Source organism: Amphiura filiformis, chromosome 3 (genome assembly GCF_039555335.1).
Source record: "Amphiura filiformis chromosome 3, Afil_fr2py, whole genome shotgun sequence".
Taxonomy (NCBI): Eukaryota; Metazoa; Echinodermata; class Ophiuroidea; order Amphilepidida; family Amphiuridae; genus Amphiura; species Amphiura filiformis.
Genome location: NC_092630.1, coordinates 3,824,595 through 3,844,312, shown reverse-complemented (window position 1 = coordinate 3,844,312; position 19,718 = coordinate 3,824,595). Strand labels below are relative to the sequence as shown.

General features: G+C 36.3%; 1 protein-coding gene across 1 annotated transcript in view; it reads right to left on the bottom strand.

The window, feature by feature from the left end:
• Positions 1 to 2,789: 2,789 nt before the first annotated feature.
• The window catches only part of LOC140147890 (plexin-A4-like), a 165,071-nt gene continuing 148,142 nt past the window's right edge, over positions 2,790 to 19,718 (bottom strand). Inside the window, exon 8 of the mRNA XM_072169669.1 lies at positions 2,790 to 3,007. Coding sequence (XP_072025770.1) covers positions 2,827 to 3,007 — 181 coding nt within the window. The 3' untranslated portion in view covers positions 2,790 to 2,826. The remainder of the gene's footprint in view (positions 3,008 to 19,718) is intronic.

Below are 19,718 nucleotides of genomic sequence, written 5' to 3'. Positions count from 1 at the left end.
TAGCCTATTTGAAATGGAGTCACCCATTTAGGTAATCCCATTTGAAATTCACACTCCCTGTGTAGAAGATTAAGGTCATGTCTTTCATAGGGGGTGTATGGTTTTCAATTGGAATAGCCCATTTGAAATGGAGTTCGCCATTAAGGTAATCCCATTTGAAATTCACACTCCCTGTGTAGAAGATTAAGGTCATGTCTTTCATAGGGGGTGTATGGATTTCAAATGGAATAGCCCATTTGAAATGGAGTTCGCCATTAAGGTAATCCCATTTGAAATTCACACTCCCTGTGTAGAAGATTAAGGTCATGTCTTTCATAGAGGGTGTATGGATTTCAACTGGAATAGCTCATCTTGGAGCAGACGACACTGAATGGGTGACCCCATTTGAAATTCACACCCCTGTGTGGAAGATTAAGGTCATGTCTTCCATAGGGGTGTATGGATTTCAACTGGAATAACCCATTTTGGAGCAGACGACAGTGAATGACTAACCCTTGAAATTCACACTCCCTGTGTGGAAGATTTAAGGTCATGTCTTCCATAGGGGGTGTATGGATTTCAATTGGAATAGCCTAGTTTAATGAAAGTTTCAACAAATGTATAACTAGCAAAATTATTAAATGTATATTTAATTCTGCTGGATAAATGACTTGGATTACGTTACATATGTGATACAACCTGGTCCAATCTAGCCAAAATAGGGACTTTTGACAACTAAATTATTTACCTGTACTAACTGTTCTTTAGCCTACTGATGTTGAAATCTTATAAGTCCCTCAGCCCGATCAGCCCGATTGTTGCGCATTATTCACGTTGGATTGAGTACATATCAATTTTTTCTGCTGTGTTTTTTTTTCTTCAAATCCACCACACAAAAATATCACGTCTGACATCGTCAGACTTCGAAATAGCCTAAATCTTAAATCTCAAATTCTTCATCTTGAGTCAGTGAAACCTCCTTGACAGATAAAAAGTTGGTCTATTCTTTGCCAAAAGCTCGTCCCACAGATAAAAAAAATAAAGTACGAAAAAAAACCTCTAAAAAACTGCCTTCCACATTAGGTTTTCAACTTGGGAAGGGCTTTGAGATGAACTATTTAATTAAAACGGCCTAAATTTTCTATTGTTTTTGCTCCTTATTTTGCCTACATCTTAATATCATTACTACCAACTTCAGTGTGATTGGACCAGTACATGTAAGATATTCTTTAATGTTATCAGTGCTTTCCGTGCATCTTAATTTTGATCAACATAATCCAAAGTGATGTACGATAGACCACTTGTCATCATCCCCAACTTAGTAGTAATGATACATGAAATAAGAATGGTTTTATCATTAAATAATGGATAAATCTAATGGAAATGAATCATCATTAGTTAGCGACAGCCCGCCTCCATCAATTGCTCATGTTTGCCAAAAATTGTCATTATTTTGAATAAAATTCATTTTTTTCTTTTAAAAAGATTTAGAAGAATCTGTACCAAACTCAGCAGTAAAATTCCTCTTGTCCTCCTGATGATTTTCAGAGTTTCAAGCTAATAGGGGTAGTGTATAGGCTTAATGAAATATTCAGTAAACCCTTATAATATTCTTGGTTCATTTGAAGTGCAACTGGTGTTTTTACAAAAGCCTCATAAATCTTGTGAAGACTTGTAAAACATCATTCCACATGAGTTCTAACTGCTGTCAGATATAATCCTAGCATGTTTTAAGCCAATACAACAGATTGGACGGTGCAATATTAAGTTTACCTAATAATGCCAATGAAAAACGATCTTGTCCTAATTTTTAGGTGTCCAATTTGAAACTAATGATCAGCTTCTATAGAAAATGTGATCACATGTGAGGTTACTACACTTTATGTTAAAAACAAGTTGTTTTTGAATAATTAATAGAAACTGAGAGACAATGGGAGGAAACCACATACAGGCACATGCCAAAAAAGCAGAAAAACAAAAGTGGTATCAGCTGATCTCGCAGAACCTTATTCAAACAAAAATATCTTGGATACATACTGAGAACTGAGATACTGAGAACTGGGAACTACATTTCACACAAAAAATATGCTCATTTTTAGAGTCTCAATTTAGAGAATTAAATTATCACAAATATGTTCATTGATCTAAATTTTTAAGAGGAATTATCAAATTCACCAAATTTAAAAGCCATAATTCATTGAAACTTTGCCAATTTGTAAGAAAAAAAAGTGTTTTACAAACTTCTCTTCTACATGCATGACATGGGAACAAATTGTCAGAATTATTATTAGATTGTATAATCAGTGTCAACTTTTCATTTCAAAATATCAGATATCAGTGCTTTTTAATACACCTTATTTCACATGTCAAAGAGCTGTTATCAGTGGTGGCACTATATGGAGGGGGGACAAGAGGGACATTTGCCCCCCATATTTTTCTTGCCCACTCCTCCCCAGTTTTCCCCCTCCCCACTTTTAAGGCAAAAACCCCAAAATTACAAACATTTTCTCTTTCGGCAGCAATTTTGTGCAAAATTTGTTGATTTTTCCCCTCTCCCCTGAAATTCACTTCCCCCATGCCCCCGAAAAAAGCCTGGTGTCGCCACTGGCTATTATGCTTAAAATCCATACACCCCATATGAAAGAAATAACCTTAATCGTCTACATTTCAAATGGTTGAATTTCAAATGGTTAGCCTACCTGAATGGGTGATTCCATTTGAAAACTACACCCCCTGTGTGGGAGATTAAGGTCATGTCTTCCATAGGGGTGTATGAATTTCAAATGGAACAGTCCAATATCACGCAACAAGTGAGATCTTAGGCAACTGATAAAAATCAACACCTCTTCATCGTTCACCAAACCCATTATTCATAGTTAAATCACGTCTGTTTACCTCTTTGTTGCTAGTCGTAACTGGCAGACTATCAAATGGCTGGATGTTGGTAATATTAACACATTGTGAATTGTTATACGGTAACCATCTAGCGGAGACTTCACTCTGGGGACATTGTTGGTATCGGGTGCATCTGTAAGACGAGAAGCAAGGTGCTTAGAATTAGTGCATCAACGAGAAAATGGTGTGCAATATCTTGTAACAAAATCAACAATGCTGATTCCTACTCTAAATCATGAATATTCCATTCAATTTGTCCAACGTGCATTGTTTTAAGGACATTCAGATGTCTTGAAGTGTCCACACTGTGATTTACATTAAGAAAACATTTCTACCTGTACCTGAACCTGATTCATCACCATAAATAGGTCACTCACTAGGATCCACAACATGCTCCTCTATCAGAGGCACAGTTCTTAAACCCCAATACATTTATACATTCATTGAATGATTTTGGTACAAAAACATTCATTGAATGATTTTGGTACAAAAACTCATACTCTCCAACTTGAGGTCAAAATTTCCACTATGATTATGTAATTGAGGTTATTGGACTATGCCATTGGGATGAGGCTATTGTTGTCCATAGTGACTTGGATCAGATCAGAAAAGCTTATGGCTTATATCATCATTCAGTGGCAGGACAAGGCCAGGCATGGGAGGTACCCCTCCCCCAATTTGGGCTCCCCTACTTTATCCCAGTTTTTAAGGCCAAATATGTCAAAATTTAAAGAGGAAGCCCCACCAGAGTAGTTCTTCTGGGGTGAACCAAACCTGCCTGGTTATCAAATTAATCAGTGACAAGGTTATCTCTGAATTTTACAGGTGCTAATCGATGCAATAACATTAAAACACCAATTAGCCTGGTTATCAAATTCATCAGTGACAGGGTTACCTCTGAATTTGAAAGGTGCTAATTGATGCAACAACATTTAAAACATCAATTGATGAATTTGAAACTGTTCTGGTACGCAACGCAATTGATGCAATGAGGACTAGGGCTGAAACCTGTATTCGTCAAGGAGGCAACCAAAGACAAACTAAACAGCCCTTTTCATGGCTACCTTTTATTCCAAAAAGATAAATGACTTATGCTGTCAATAAAAAGAAAGCAAGAAACAATAAAGTAAGAAGTAAGAAACATAATAAAACAAAAAGGCATAAAATAACTGAGAAAAACATAAGTAATTGCAAGTATAGCAAAAGAAGTCCATCCCACATCAATTTCGCCCAAATTAAAAAATCCATAACCCCACCGGTAAAGCCCATTCCCTAATAGGAATGTTTTATATTCATGCATGGTATATGCACTTTTCAATCTTTGAAGTAGCCAAACCTCCTCTGTGGACAGAGTGAAAAAGCGGATAATTTCTTTAAGAGAGCATATCCTGAAAAGTTATGAGCCGATTGAAATAATTGTTTTGGTTTATTAAAGCTAACGGGTAAAGGCTTCTTTACATACAACATATGCTTGATCACCGTTTCTGAAATAGGAGAAAAAGAGGGCGCAACGAGGGGCCTCTTTTTTTGGGGACACCCTGTAGTATTAAGTATTTCATCATGTTTGAAGCAATGCGGTCAAATTTTTTCATATTACCGTACTGACGCGAGTATAGTCCCACCTTCGAGTAAAGTCCCACCCCCAAATTTTCGAAAAATTTCAGAAATAAATTATTTATTTATTTATTTAGTTATTTATTTTTTCGGCTTTGGGTGTCCCAGGACCTAGAACCTAAATGCTAGGATCATTCATGGTTGACCTAAAAAAAAAAAAATTTCAAGATGTTTTGTATTTTTAATATGAACATTGATAATTTGTATTCATGGCATACTCTATTAATGATTTCAAAATACATTAAAATTCAATGCATTTTGAAATCATTCATAGAGTATGACATGAAAACAAATTATCAATTTTCATATTAAAATACAAAACATCTTGAATTTTTTTTTTTTTTTTTTTTTTTTTGAATGATCCTAGCATTTATTTTTTGGTCCAGGTACACTACAAAACCGAAAAAATAAAAAACTTTAAAAAAAAATTGAAAAATGTTCACCCAAAAACGGTGTGGGTCTATACTCGCGTCAGTACGGTATGTTTCTTATCTTGAAGCATACCAGTAAAACATTCCGTTTCCACATTTGGAGTTATATTGTTTCAGCGGTTTGGATATAATCAAAAGCAAAAATGTGTATAACAATACACCATAGAAATGTATGACATACTTCCATGAATGGTTACAGCTTTTCTACACATTTTTGTACACATCCTCTAAAGGAAACATATTTCAGGCATTAAATTTCAACGGGTTGTTAAAAAAAATATGTACTTTCATTTGAAACCAAAATTTGCATTTTGATGCTATTAATTAGGTCACACAGCTTTTACGCATTTATATTTTTTCAAATAACATATAAAACTAATCACACTTGTTGGATTGCACATAAATAGCTATTCCAGTTGAAATCCATACACCCCCTATGTAATAAATTGCCTTAATCTCCCACACAGGGAGTGTAGACTTCAAATGAAGTCACCCATTCAGTTAAACCCCATTTGAAACTCACACTCCCTTTGTAAAAGATTAAGGTCATGTCCTCTATAGGGGGTTTATGGATTTCAAATGGTAAACCCATTTAAGTTACCACCATTAAGGGGGTACTACACCCCTGTCCAATTTTTTGCCTATTTTTTGCATTTTTCTCAAAAATCATAGCGCATTGGTGACAAGTAAGATATGTATATTATAGGGGCAAGGACTACAACTACTGCACCGGAAATTTTATTTCAGCGCCGACAACAGTTGTGGAGTTACAGTCAAAAATGGGGGAAATCCAGTATTTGATCAATAAATCAATAACTACTTGCCTTGAGTTACTGAATCTTCAGTGCAATAGTTGTAGTCCTTGCCCCTATAATATACATATCTTACTTGTCACCAATGCGCTATAATTTTTGAGGAAAATGCAAAAATAGGCAAAAATTGGCCAGGGTGTAGTACCCCTAAGTCAGTAGAATCCTTTTCATCCACCTACGTTTGCACACAAAAATCTTACTTCTTAAAAGTGACATTTGGCGACTTCAATCTCTCGTGCAAAATTTATCAGCGGATCTTCTTTCTTACATTTTCCACCAATCACGTGCAACATTAAGAAGTTTTAAAGTATTGATTACTCAGAATTTGAGTGGCAAGTATACAAGTCTCCAGTGTAAATTAAAACTCCCAACTGAGGTACACTAGATATGTTGAAAACGCAGCGTTTCCATTAACAGCCTTGATTAAGTGCGAGATTGGTGACTAATTAATGGGCTCCTTTTAAATACCACTCAACAACTTGATTTCACATACACACAAAAAAGCATTCTTTTGTATCTTTTCGGTTCCTAAAATAAAATTGTCACAATGCAAGGTTCGTTCTTTTCAATTCAGATATAATGCAAGATATCACTATGGACCACAATGGCCTCATCCCAATGGCATAGTTCAATAACCTCAGTTAAAACAATCACAGTGCAAAATTTGACCTCAAGTTGCAGAGTATGTGTTTTTGTACCCAAATTCTCAAAGGTCATTCAATGAATGTACAAATGTATTGGGGTTAAAGAAATGTGCCCTGATAGATGAGCATGTTGTGGATCATCACTGCACTTTTATCATAGTGTAGGTTGATTTTGCCATGCATGAAAATTATACAAGTAACAAGAATTTGCCAAATTTTATATACTAGCGGATATTTTTCATATGACTTTAAATGCAAAATGAGTCAAACTCATGAAAAAGTATGTTGCATGAGGTGGATCTTCCCATATCAAAAATAAACTTTTGCCATATAAAGAGCATTGTATTTTACAGTAAATGCAAATAGTTGTGAATATATATGTGGCCACAAAAAACAGCTTTTCATACTTGAAAGAACACGATGAATTGTTACCTGCAATCAAAACCTAATAAACTTTTCTAATTGTATTCAAATTAGATATTGAACAATTAATTATTGTAGTTTCTACAAAATAAGAGTGAATATATATTTTATCCAAGGATTCATTTTATTGTAGTATTTGAAAAGGGAATACATATTTTATGCGAGGCCATGTTACTCTTTTGCTATAATCGAATTAGCTATAATTAAGTTATTAACTGTCTTTTGGTATCAAAATTTAATTTAATTTTTGATACTCTCAAGAGAAAAAGAAAAAATTATAATTAAAGTACTTTCCAATTAATGATGAGCAAAATATAAAAAATAACTCCTAGCAATTTTTTTACTGAAATGAAAACATGAGGAACAAATGGAAGAAACATGTAACGAAATTGGATAAACAGAATAAAATCAATGAAAGGTTCACCTTATGTCCTGGATTTGCTATACTTTCAAATAAATTCATAATACTAGGCCACTTTATTTGCCAACACTAAAAGCAAACTTAAAGCTTCATCTACAACATATGATACTATTACAAAATATTAAATATGAAGCATGATGTAATTGATACATAAAGCAACAATATCGAAGAAGTTGTAATTAAAGCAGCGTTAGTGAAATAGTAAACCCTGTGTTTTATCGCTTGGGAGTTCGAAGACTTGTGACACATGAAACCTGTCTGTATGACAAAGATGGTATCAAATATGATAACCGAGGTCTCTGTTTAATGGCTGCCACATGTGTGCAGATTCTATCACAACTTGAGTATAGGGAGCATTGCTATTCAAACTAATGCCCCCACTCCGGGTGGGAGGCTTCGAATTTTTTTGTATGGGGATGTGCCACCCAGACTTTTGGATGCTGACTTTCTCTATACCTACTTTTTGCTATTTTTGCAAACCAATTTTTCACAAAAAGCACCTAAATTTGCCCAAATATTGCACTTCACTACAAACCCACCCATCGATATACCAAAATCGCTGAAAAGGTACCCCAAAACTGTGGCACATTCCCATGCACCTTCAACCAGGGAAAACCCTCCAGGCCTCCCACTGAAATACACAAAAAATTACACCCATAGGACAATATTTTGGAAGTGTTTATCTGATTTTGTTTTAATCAAGATGAACTTGTTTGAGAAATAAGCAAAAAAAAAAATAGTGAGAGCGGTGTGGTCCAGTGACTTTGACTCTGATGCAGGAGGTCCCTGATCTGATGTCCGGCGGGGGCAACATTGATATTCAATTATCCGCTCTCTCCATTACTACATTTGAATTGAGGAGCAGATACAGTGGATGACAAAGACCTCATAGCCAGTTCCAATCACGGTAACGACTGACCATTGGTACACCTCACTTGCATTGTGGGCCCTGGGGAGAGCGGTGTTTAAACACTGAATGGCCTACCCTACCTAGGTTCAGGAAAAAAAGTGCCATACCTAAAATTGGGCTGTACAGTTTGACTTCTTTGCCCCAAATCAAATAAATTTGTAGGAAAAGATTATGTGCTTGATCCTGTAAAACATGTTCTTACGATCACAAATTTGCATTGAAACTGGGATATGGCTAGTTGGTCTTGAAATATTAATGAACTTAAAAGTGGCAACACAAAGAGGGGACATGGGGGTAAATGCCCCTATTCAGAACTCTTGTGCCCCCCCCCCAGTAAAAACCCAAAATTAGGACATTTTCCACTTTTGGGGGGCAAAAATTCCTGCTGCTACCACTGAACTTATTCAAAATTTCTATAAACTTTCAAAACATAACTGTGCCTTTATTACATTTTATAAAATGCATTCATTTTGGAAACTACATACAAACAAATCTAAAAAAAAAGAGAAAAATCCTGATGCATACATACATACAAAATGAACCAAAAGCTCTTCAATATAAGCCAATTCAACATTCAAATATACTATTCTAGAGTATCAACCATGCAGTCAACCACTGTTAAATAGCATTCTTTCATATCAACATTCAGATTGGACTACTCTTGAGCATCAGCCCCTGTTAAATAGTATTCATTCAATAAATAGCTTGACAGAGTGTATACGTATGCAGCGCAATACTTCAGAACCAAACACACACCTCGAGCGTAGTGTGATGCAGCATTCAGATGAGTCTCGGAAGAAGTACTTAATATATGCGACGGCACGAACCAAATCCTTGTTAATCTCTGATTAACCATTGGGCTGTTCCAGTTGAAATCCATACACCCATTATGGAAGACATGATGTTAATCTTCCACAGAGGGAGTGTGAATTTCAAATGGGGTTGCCTAAAATGGGTGACTCCGTTTGAAATCTACACCACCCGGGTGGGAGGTTAAGGTCATGTGATCCATATGGGGAGTATGAATTTCAACTGGAATAGCCATTGTAGCAGATTATTCAACTCCTTACTTGAATTTTTAATATTTTCATATTCAAAAGTCAATTTCTAATAAAAAAAGATGGAAAAAAGGAAACAAAAAGAGTATTTCACTAGAATTTTAATTCACTGCCGGCAATATTTTATGAGATTTATCATATAATAGTGGGATTGAAATTGTTCGGAAACATCAAATCTATCCTCAAAGGTCTGCAGGCACTCATATCTCTCTACTGGTAGTGAGTTAAAGCATCTTTTAATATATGGAAAAGTGTTTCAATATGTTGAACTTAAACTAAAATTTTTCCTTTAATGTGTTTTTTGGGGTGGTCCTTTATCTTGGTTTTAGTGGGATATGAAGATGTGCAATTAGGATTCTGGATGATAACACATTGTTGGCCAAATTTTGTCCTTGATTTTGTATGAAAAAGGGGGTAAATTTGATGAAAAATCATTGCAAAAGGGGGTGTTTGAAAGATTTGGTAACTCTCATGGTTGCCAACTTTTGTGTTGAGTTGGGGGCCGGGATTTTGGAAGAAATGTAAGTACAGTTAACTTGTAGCCCTAGACTCTTGGGTTATAGCCAGGGACAGGCAATTTGCGCGGAAAAAAATAGCAAATTGAGCGGAATTGCGCGGAACTCTTTTTTCAGTGCAAATCATGTATCCCTGCCCATAGGAACAAAAATAGCCAATTGCGCTGAAAAAGTTCCGCAAGAAATCGCTTGTCCCTGGTTATAGCAAAGACTGAATCAAATACCAAGAGGGTTCCTGTGAGAACCGCTCATGGATCACTCACTATTTCCCAATTGAAATAGGAAGCCATGTCTTCTATAACACAACCCTGCCAAAATGCCTAGCAGCTCCTAGCAGCACTCGCTATACCAAAAGGGAAGAGGAAGAAGATGATGGACCAGGCAGCAAAGACAGCTATGAGAGGAAGCTATGCAATCTGGCTTAGCAGAAACTTTCCAGAAGATGTACCAAGGCCAACAAACATCTCAGAGGGAAGTGAGACAGTTGTATATGGCCATGCAAAACTAGTCGAATCTGCCAAAGCCTGATCTGAAGCCCAAGAACCTCTGGAGTTGGTTAACAAGCACAAGAACTATATTGACATACCCACTGCCTTCCAAGTAAACTACAACAAGAGTGCACGTCCTAAGACGGGTGGCTATTAAAACCACTGTTCGTGCATGCATTCCACGTGATGTGATGACACAATCAGCCTAAGTCATATATATATCCAGGGAATTGCTGGCCGGGCCCACATAACACCTGTGGCTAGAGGCCCGCGATATTCTGGCCGGCATGTGAGGGGCCGGAGGTTCGAAATGCGGGGGTCAGTACCATGCGACTTCTTTGTTCATCTTCTCTCCTTTTTTGTTTCTTCTTTCCCTTCTGTGAGCCTAAAAACAATGTGCATGGTTAGGATTAATGACACTGTTGGTAGTGGCCATTGATGGTTAGGGCAGGGTTAGGTAAAGCATACATTTGTAGGTTTACCGTAAGTGTTAGGGTTAGTGTGTTAGGGATAAAGTTAGGTTAGGGATAGGGCAAGGTTGGGTGGGTCAAGTATACATTTATTGGTGTACATTAATTAAGTGTTACTGTTAGGAGGTATCATTACCATCAATATGTCTTGAAATGTGGGGGATATTCAACCTGAATTGTCAAAAAGTGGCTGAAAAGAACAAAAAATGGGTAATTTGTGACACGGTCAAGGGGAATGAGTCATATGTGGGCAATTTTCAATTTGAAGTTTGGTACATTTTGATGCAAACCCCATCAAAAGTGGACATTTGCTTGCTGAGTTATGAGCAATTTATCAATGGCTAAAAACAATATAAAACAAAAGAAATTGAACATCTTTTTGCCAATATCTCAAAAACAATATTAACAACATCCGACTCATTCCCCTTGATCATGTCACATTTTGCTAAGAACAAAAAAATGGTCATTTTGCCTAAAGGTGGGAGGGGGTGACACTTCCCCTTCCCCCCACCCAGGATTGACCCCATGGGTGTTATGATGGGTTAGCAGATGCAAAAGCAAACTGACAAACAGGAGAGAGAGAAGGTGGGAATAAACCAAACAAATTGTCAACCAAGGAGCCATTCTGGGCACCAGTAAACCTGATCGTGTGCCACTCTCACACACTCAAGTTTGCTATTACATAGTCATGTTTCAGATTACATCAGTAACATTACTTTCTATGTGCTCAAATTTACCCAATTATCCACAACTAGTAGGAGAATATCAAACAAGGAATGTTTGATTTGATGTATCATTAGAAACAGTCTCATCTCCAAGAGTCTCCCTAGTATGTGTGTACAGTAATATGGACTAAACTTGTGGGATTGAGTAATAGCCCGAGTAATAGACTCATACCTTAGAACATGAGGTCAAATTGGTCATTAGAAACAGTCTCATCTCCAAGAGTCTCCCTAATATGTGTACAGTAATATGGAATAAACTTGTGGAGATTGAGTAATAGACTCATACCTTAGAATATGAGGTCAAATTGATAGATGAAACTGGTTAATATAGGTTATTGAACTATGCTAAGAGAATGAGGCTATTACATTATCATCTCCCAGGGCACGGTTCTTATCAAAATACAGCGAACACTAATGGCATGATCTTGTTGGTACAGATTTGATCTGTTCGGAGCAGTTTTGCAGTTTTTTGTATTTCAATTACAAAAAGTTACACATTGAAGCCTATGGGCAGTGATGGGTAAAACATGTTTTTGCCAGCTTTTAAATTTGCAGTTCGGAAATTAACAGCAAAAATAAAAACATCACAACAATTCCCGCTATACAATAGTAGCTTATTGAACTATGCCTGCAAATTGAGGCTAATGTAGCTAATGTGGTGCATGTGCACGATCCTACCGTGATAGTTGTCATAATATTTACTATTGGTAGAATGCGATGGAGTTTCTTGGTATGTGAGATCGGTTTCCCAGTAGCCACGAGCATGGCATTGATGCTCACATAAATGTGTCATGAAATACGCAACTATTAAACACAAATACATAATACACCACTGTATTTTTAGCACAAATTGCATTTGAAGTTCAGTATAGATTTCAAGGATGTATGGAGAAATTAGGCTTCCCAATTAAAGTTGGCTTACTACAACACTCAGGTTGCCTTTTCATTTGAGTTAACTGCAGTTTGATTTCAAATCACTGTACAAGCCTAATTGTGTAACCATTCAGGCAAGCTTCTACGCAGGATTTATTTCGGGAGGCAGGGTGCAGGACTTCCAAATAGAGGACATCTTTTATATATAAGAAAAGTGTGTTTGCACAGACTTTTTGTAATGAGTGGACCCATACCCATTAGCGCCAATCCGGCTTGAACAAAAAGTGGCTGAAAACAGTGGTGGGGGGGGCTTTGGGTGCTGAAGCCCCCGCACTTTGTTAAAAATCATGTAAAATCAGCTGTTTTTTGGCGATTTTAGCCATTAAGCCCCCCGCAAGCCCCTCTGAGCCCCCAGCAGGAAAAGATCCTGGACATGCCGGTGGAAAAGAACAAAAAATGGGCCATTTTGCAATGGTTTAGGATCTATACTCTGAACCAAAACGTCGAAGGGTACCCCCTCCTGATTAACGCCCATGCCCATTACCCTCTAAAATTGCCCTCTTTTGGACTTCTTGAATGCCTTTTCATTAAAAAGGAGACCTTTTGTCAATATTTCCCCCACTTGTGGACCTCTCTTTGTTGGAAAACATTTTGACCAAATCAAAAACACCTTTATAACATGTTTATGATGTTTTAAAAACATTTTTGTGTTTGCTGGGAAATTAGTTCCCTGAAAAATAGATGGCTTTTCTGGGTAACCAGGTTATTAATTCATTTGGATTTATTTTACCCCAAATTGTATGATGCAAAGGGATATATAGGTCTAAACCTAATCTTTATTTTATTTATCAAAAATGGTCTTCAATGTGCTTCAATGCTTGACAACTACTACTTGCACAGGAAATGTGTAAGGTTTATATGTACAAGACTTTGCAAATGAAATAATTGAAGTGCAATTATATAAAGTTCTGCAAAAAATACCTATGGTCCCTAAATCCCTATCGCACTTTTGGATCAGAGTGTAGATCCTAACCCATCACAATTAAGACCCAACTATAAATGTAATAAAGCACTCAAAATGTGTGAAAATCACCCCAGTTTTCCCCCATTCCCTTGATCTCCAATTGATAGTGATGTCATTTAACAATGATGGCCAACTCACTGATGCAAAAGTAAATTCCATTCTTACAAATGCATTAACAAATTACAATTTTTACATCTAGTTTCTAACCCTATTCACAGGCATATATTGATAGTGAAGTAATTTTAACTGAAGGCAGACCTTCACATGCAAGATAAAAATTGCATCCTTATAAATGCACTTGGCTTTTACAGTTAATATCACTACACCCCTGTGGAAGACATGATCATAATCTCCCACACAGGGGTGTAGGTTTAAAATGGAAGCATCCACTCAGGTAACCCCATTTGAAATTAACACTCCCTGTGTGGAAGATTAAGCTCATGTGTTCCACAAGGGGTGTATGAATTTCAACTGGAATTGCCAATTTTGAAGCAGACGACACTGAATGGGTAACCCCATTTGAAACTCACACTCCCTGTGTGGAAGATTAAGGTTATGTCTTCCATGGGGGGTGTATGGATTTCAACTGGAATTGCCAATTTTGAAGCAGACGACACTGAATGGGTAACCCCATTTGAAATTCACACCCCCTGTGTGGAAGATTAAGGTTGTGTCTTCTATAGGGGGTGTATGGATTTCAACTGGAATAGCCCAAATTTTGCAAATATATCCATGTATCCTCTATCTATCCTTATATACATAATGTATCTCCATTATAGATAAGCGATGGAATTTAAAATGAATTTCCATTCTTACAAATGCAAATGCATTAGCAAATTACAATATATTTCCCAGTATTTCTAACTCTATTCATATATTTCCAATTGATAGTGATGTCATTTTATAATGCCAAACTTGTTGATGCAAAGCAAAATTGCACACTTTAATACATTAGATACGGCTCATTTAAAGCGAACATAAAAAATAAATAAAATGGCAATATATTTGATTACCGCTTTACTGCTTTACGCATATACTAATAAATGTCTTTAAAATTATCATTATCGTGATGTAAATATTCATCAAATACAACATGGTACGCTGATCACAATAACATATTGTCGTCTTCATCAGTCTATTAAAAATTCCACCATATTAACAATTCAATGAGATATCACTAGGGGCCCAAAACATTCTGCATCACAAAAATCTTTTAAGATTTTTAAACTTAAGGGGGTACTACACCCTTGCCAAATTTTGTGCCTATTTTTGCATTTTTCTCAAAAATTATAGCGTATTGGTGACAAGTAAGATATGTATATTATAGGGGCAAGGACTACAACTACTGCACTGGAAATTTTATTTCAGCACAGACAACAGTTGTGGAGTTACAGTCAAAAATGAGGAAAACCAATATTTGATCAATAAATCAATAACTACTTGACTTGAGTTGCTGAATTTTCAGTGCAGTAGTTGTAGTCCTTGCCCTATAATATTCATATCTTACTTGTCACCAATTCGCTATAATTTTTGAGAAAAATGCAAAAAGAGGCACAAAATTGGCCAGGGGTGTAGTACCCCCTTAAAATTGTTTTAATAAAATTTGCTCCTTTTCAGTTTCCGTACAGTGTAGCTTCTGCAAAATTCATGTTTTGCATGCCAAATTCCAGCCCGCAAAAATTAATTATTTTACATTTTTCTTTTGTATGAAATGTCACTTGTCATTTACATTGATTAAGGAAAGGAAGCCTTGTGCAATTTTTTTATCACTGTTCCTATGAATGTTAATACTCTGCATGTTCGCCATAGGCTTCAACATAAAAATTCTTGAGATATTTTCTCAACATATCCAGAGCTATCTCAAGAACCACTGAACCAATACTAGACTTGTTTTACTCATTTTAATGCATTTTTCATGCTGATTCCAAATATGGTCATGAAAATTAACATTTCTGAAATTTTTAAGATAAAATTTGAAACTTGTCGTCTGCAGTTGACACCAGCGTGGAGAGGGTTAAAAACACTCTGTATCTCTTAAAATATAGTGCAATCTGACAGTGCAAAATCCCCATAAATACCTTAAATTTTCCCTTCAATTTGATATTTTCAATATAATCCCTGCACAATTTGGTGTTTTTCCTCCCCCTCCTAATAAATAAGCCATCTTTTTACATACAGTCTATAGACTATTTTCCCCCTACACAAATCACTGGTGCCTACACATAGCTAGCCAAGCATGTGCTACTCACAGACAATTCAAAAAGCTTGCTGTTCACCCTTCTGTGGGAGCCATATTTCCCCTCCATTTAATGGTTTGGATCAATTAATGATGCCATCCACACTTTACTCTTTTAAAGTTTGATGAGCAGGAAGATGCGAGGTGACGACTCCAGGGTGCACAGGTGGCAGATGTGCTGCGATGCAACCACAAAACATTTTACCCACAACTGATTATAGTGTTTCAGATGAGGCATGAACCTTTAAAGGTTTTGAAATGTAGAAGTGACATTTTTAATGGTTTTAGCAGCATGTGCTTGGGGTGCAGAAAATGCACAATTATACAGTGAATATCTGAATGCAACCCCCAAACCAGGGTCAGAATTTTGTTTCACAGTGTAAGAATCAACCTTGATTCTTGCAGAATAAATTTGATTCTTGCAAATCAACTTCTGTGTAAAGTACCAAAGTTTGCGAGAATCAACTTTGATTCACGCAAAAGTTTGCGAGAATCAACTTTGATTCACGCAAATCTGTTCACGAGAATCTTTGCGACAACTGATTCTCGCCAAAATTCCGACCCTGCAAACTTGTCCGCATAGCACAAACCTCCATACCATATTTCCTCAAATAGTCTCCCCTGGGGCATTTCCAAAAGGGGGCCGTTTATTAGAGGTCATTTTAGAACGATAATTCCTATTAAAATCATTAGGTAAGCTTAAAACTCGCGCTGAAATGACTAACTATGAACTTTGGGTTTACGACCAGATTTTTGCCAATTACCGATGCCATTAGCAACCATGTGTACACCTTGGTAAGTTTACTACACAAGATAAGCATGGAAATGTCAACATTTTTGAAACATCTTGGTTGAAAAAAGTTGTGGGGCATTTAATTGAAGGGGGCCACTATTCAAGGAAATATGATACATCCATTAAGTGCATCTGGAGGTTCAATGTAACACCATTAAATATCTTGCGGTTTTGAGGTGGATTATACCTCCAAGTTTCCCTTGTAGCGTCAACCTTTTAAATGTGTCTGCACAGGCGAAACACCTGGTTAACGGTTTTCCATCCTCTGAGTTACCTTGAAGTATATGCTCCACGTGTGGACACCGACTGTCAGAGTACATTTCAAAGAGTGTTTTCTATGCAGACATCTTGTAAAAGGGTAAGATTGGAAATGTTTGCGAGAATTTTATTTTTTTGCAGGCTTCATGAATACAATATTTAACACCAACTTATATACCAACAACAATGTTTGGCCCATATAGTATTTTTGCTTCAGGGGAAAACTGGAATTTAAGCCCTTGCCAAAAATATGTTAAGAACTATAGAAAGTGTGCAAAATTACCCTGCTATACAAATTGCCCTATATCACATACTAGCTAACAAAGTTGGCATACCATTGTAAAAGAAAGTATACAACTTGAATTGAAATACTATTTACAACTATCTTTTATTTTAAGCTAAATCATGTCAACAACTTATTGCAGGATGTAACCTATATTAGAAATGTGATTTTTTCCCCCATAAAATTGTAGAAATGGGAGAAAAAGTCCTATATTTTAAGGATCAGTTCAACTTGTTTAGGCAATTACAGCTGCATATTTAATGCTGAAGTAATCTACACACACTACATATAGCAAATATAGCCATTTTTGAGAGTGTAAATACATCACAGCACAAACCTTTATCTACATGGTTACCATTGGTTCAGTGGTTCTTGCAATTTTATGCAAACTCTTTATGCAAATTTTTTGAACATTTTAAATTGAACTTTGGCATGAGAATCTATGAAGTTGTGTAAATCAATGATAGGTAGCAGCTTTTTGCTATGATAGAGCTAACCTTGCCATAAATTCAAAATGAGCTGAGTCAAATAAATCTATAGTGCTATAAATTTGATGTAACTTAAAGAGGAAGTCCGCAGAGTAGTTCTTCTGGGGTGAACCAAACCTGCCTGGTTATTAAACTAATCAGTAACAAGGTTATCTGTGAGTTTGACATGTGCTAATTTATGCAATAACATTAAAACATCAATTAGCACCTGTCAATTTCAATCATAACCTTGTCACTGATTAATTTGATAACCAGGCAGCTTTGGTTCACCCCAGAAGAACTGCTATAGAGGCCTTGCATGTGACGTATCATCCCGTAAATATGGCGGACTACTCAAATGCATTCAACAAAGGAATGATTGCAATCTACCGTGACAGTTCGTCTCACACACATAACCCTGCACTACGATCAAATAGGTTGATGACAACATTTGATTGAATGGACTGCACTCCGCCATAACTACGGCGAAGGACACCGGTTCAAATCGTTTGTTTGGAGCCAATCGATAAATTGATGCAGGGCCTCTATAGAGGGGCTTCCTCTTTAAAATGATAGTGAAAACCTTGTCATAATGCAAAATAATTCAGCAAGAGAATGTATGACGTTGTGGACATCAATGTAAGATACCGCTTTTAACGCTAAGATGGAGCCACCCTTGTCGAAATATAAATTAAACTTTGGTAAAAGAATGTATGATAGTTTGAAATTCAATGTTAGGTACAGCAGTTATCCATGCTGGAGCCAACCATATCAAGTTTGGTTTTGGTAGGGACGTGCCGCTGAGATTTTGTAAGTGGGCCCATAAATTTGTACCCCCGGATTATGTATAACCTTGTTAAATTTAAACTCAACTTAAGCAAAAGAATATGTAGCACCGTGTAAATCGAAAAGTTACATACAGCCTTTTTTAATACGGCAGAGCCACCCATATCAAAATATTCACAAAACTTTTGCAAAAGAATGTATGACTGCGTATAAATAGATGTAAAGATACTGCCTTTATCCACGACAGAGCCAACATTGTCAAAATATCCTTGCTACAGGCTGCAGGCACAACAAATCGAACTTCTTGGTTTGTGGCATCAATCACACCATAATTTGCACTTAACTTTATTGAATAAAATTGTGCAAAGAGGTTGTACTATTTTGGCTTGGTTTAATTTAGAGTTTATATTTGGATCGAGTTACCAGGGTGTCATAAGGGTAGGAAACTTACAGGCGGCGGATGACATGATCGAGCCGGCAACTCGTGAAACCGCCCGGCCGTATGGCATTTTCCATATACTCGGTTAGTTTTGTGGGGTTCATTATCGAACCCCAACGGTTTTAGCTTGTATTTATATTATTTATCAACATAGGCCTATTTGTTTGTGATATTTCAAGCGTTTTAAAATTTCAAAATAATCCCATTCACTTACACGGTTGACGATGAAAATTTACTGAATTTAGGGAATGCACGTCATACACCACCTGGAAACTTACACAACAACCTGTCATATGTTTCACTGACAAATATCTGTAAGACATCTTACTTGGGTTGAGTAGAATATTTTAATGCTCTACGTTTTTGGAATGATAAATGTTTGAGATATTTTCCCAAAATGTCAAGAGCTATCTTAAGAACCACTGAACCAATACTAGGCTTGTTTGTACTCATTTTAATGCATTTTTTTATTTTGATTCCAAATATTGTCATGAATATTTACTACTCATGAAATTGTTGTTGTTTATTTAAATTTGAAACTTGTCTTCTGCAGTCGACACCCTCGTGAAGAGAGTTAACATGTTTAATGTGATCAAGAATATGTGACTTGTATTTTATAGCAACAAAATTTCATAGAACAGTTTGATATTTAAAGAGTCTTATGTACATAGACCAACTGTAGAGATTCAGTTAAGTTTACGTTCGTTTTGCATGTTTGTTTACTTGCATGTTTGTTGGTTAGTATTTTGTTTGCTTGTTTTTTACTTCATAACTTGTTTTATTGAGAGTATTGTGAAGTACAGATGTCACTAGAATTTCAAACATGTCAATCTTTCAGAACACAATTCTTGTTTGCTCATAAAATGACATTCAAATGTATTACGCACATAAAAACTCATACTCAACAACTTGGGGGCAAATATTGAGCAATGACTGTAGAGTGGGGGTTCACAAACTTTGCCATCGGGTATGAGGCCATGTTTAGTACATCTGATGGTACATTTAAGACAAGGATGTCAAGAAATCAATTTATGTTTAAGTGCATCAAGCCTCAAACTGTCATAAAAACAAGCTCCTCCAATTCAATTTTATAAGTGCAAATGTCTATTTATGACACATATGACATTTGCAGCCGAGTCATTTCTGATGGATAATTTCATCAAATGGAACAGCT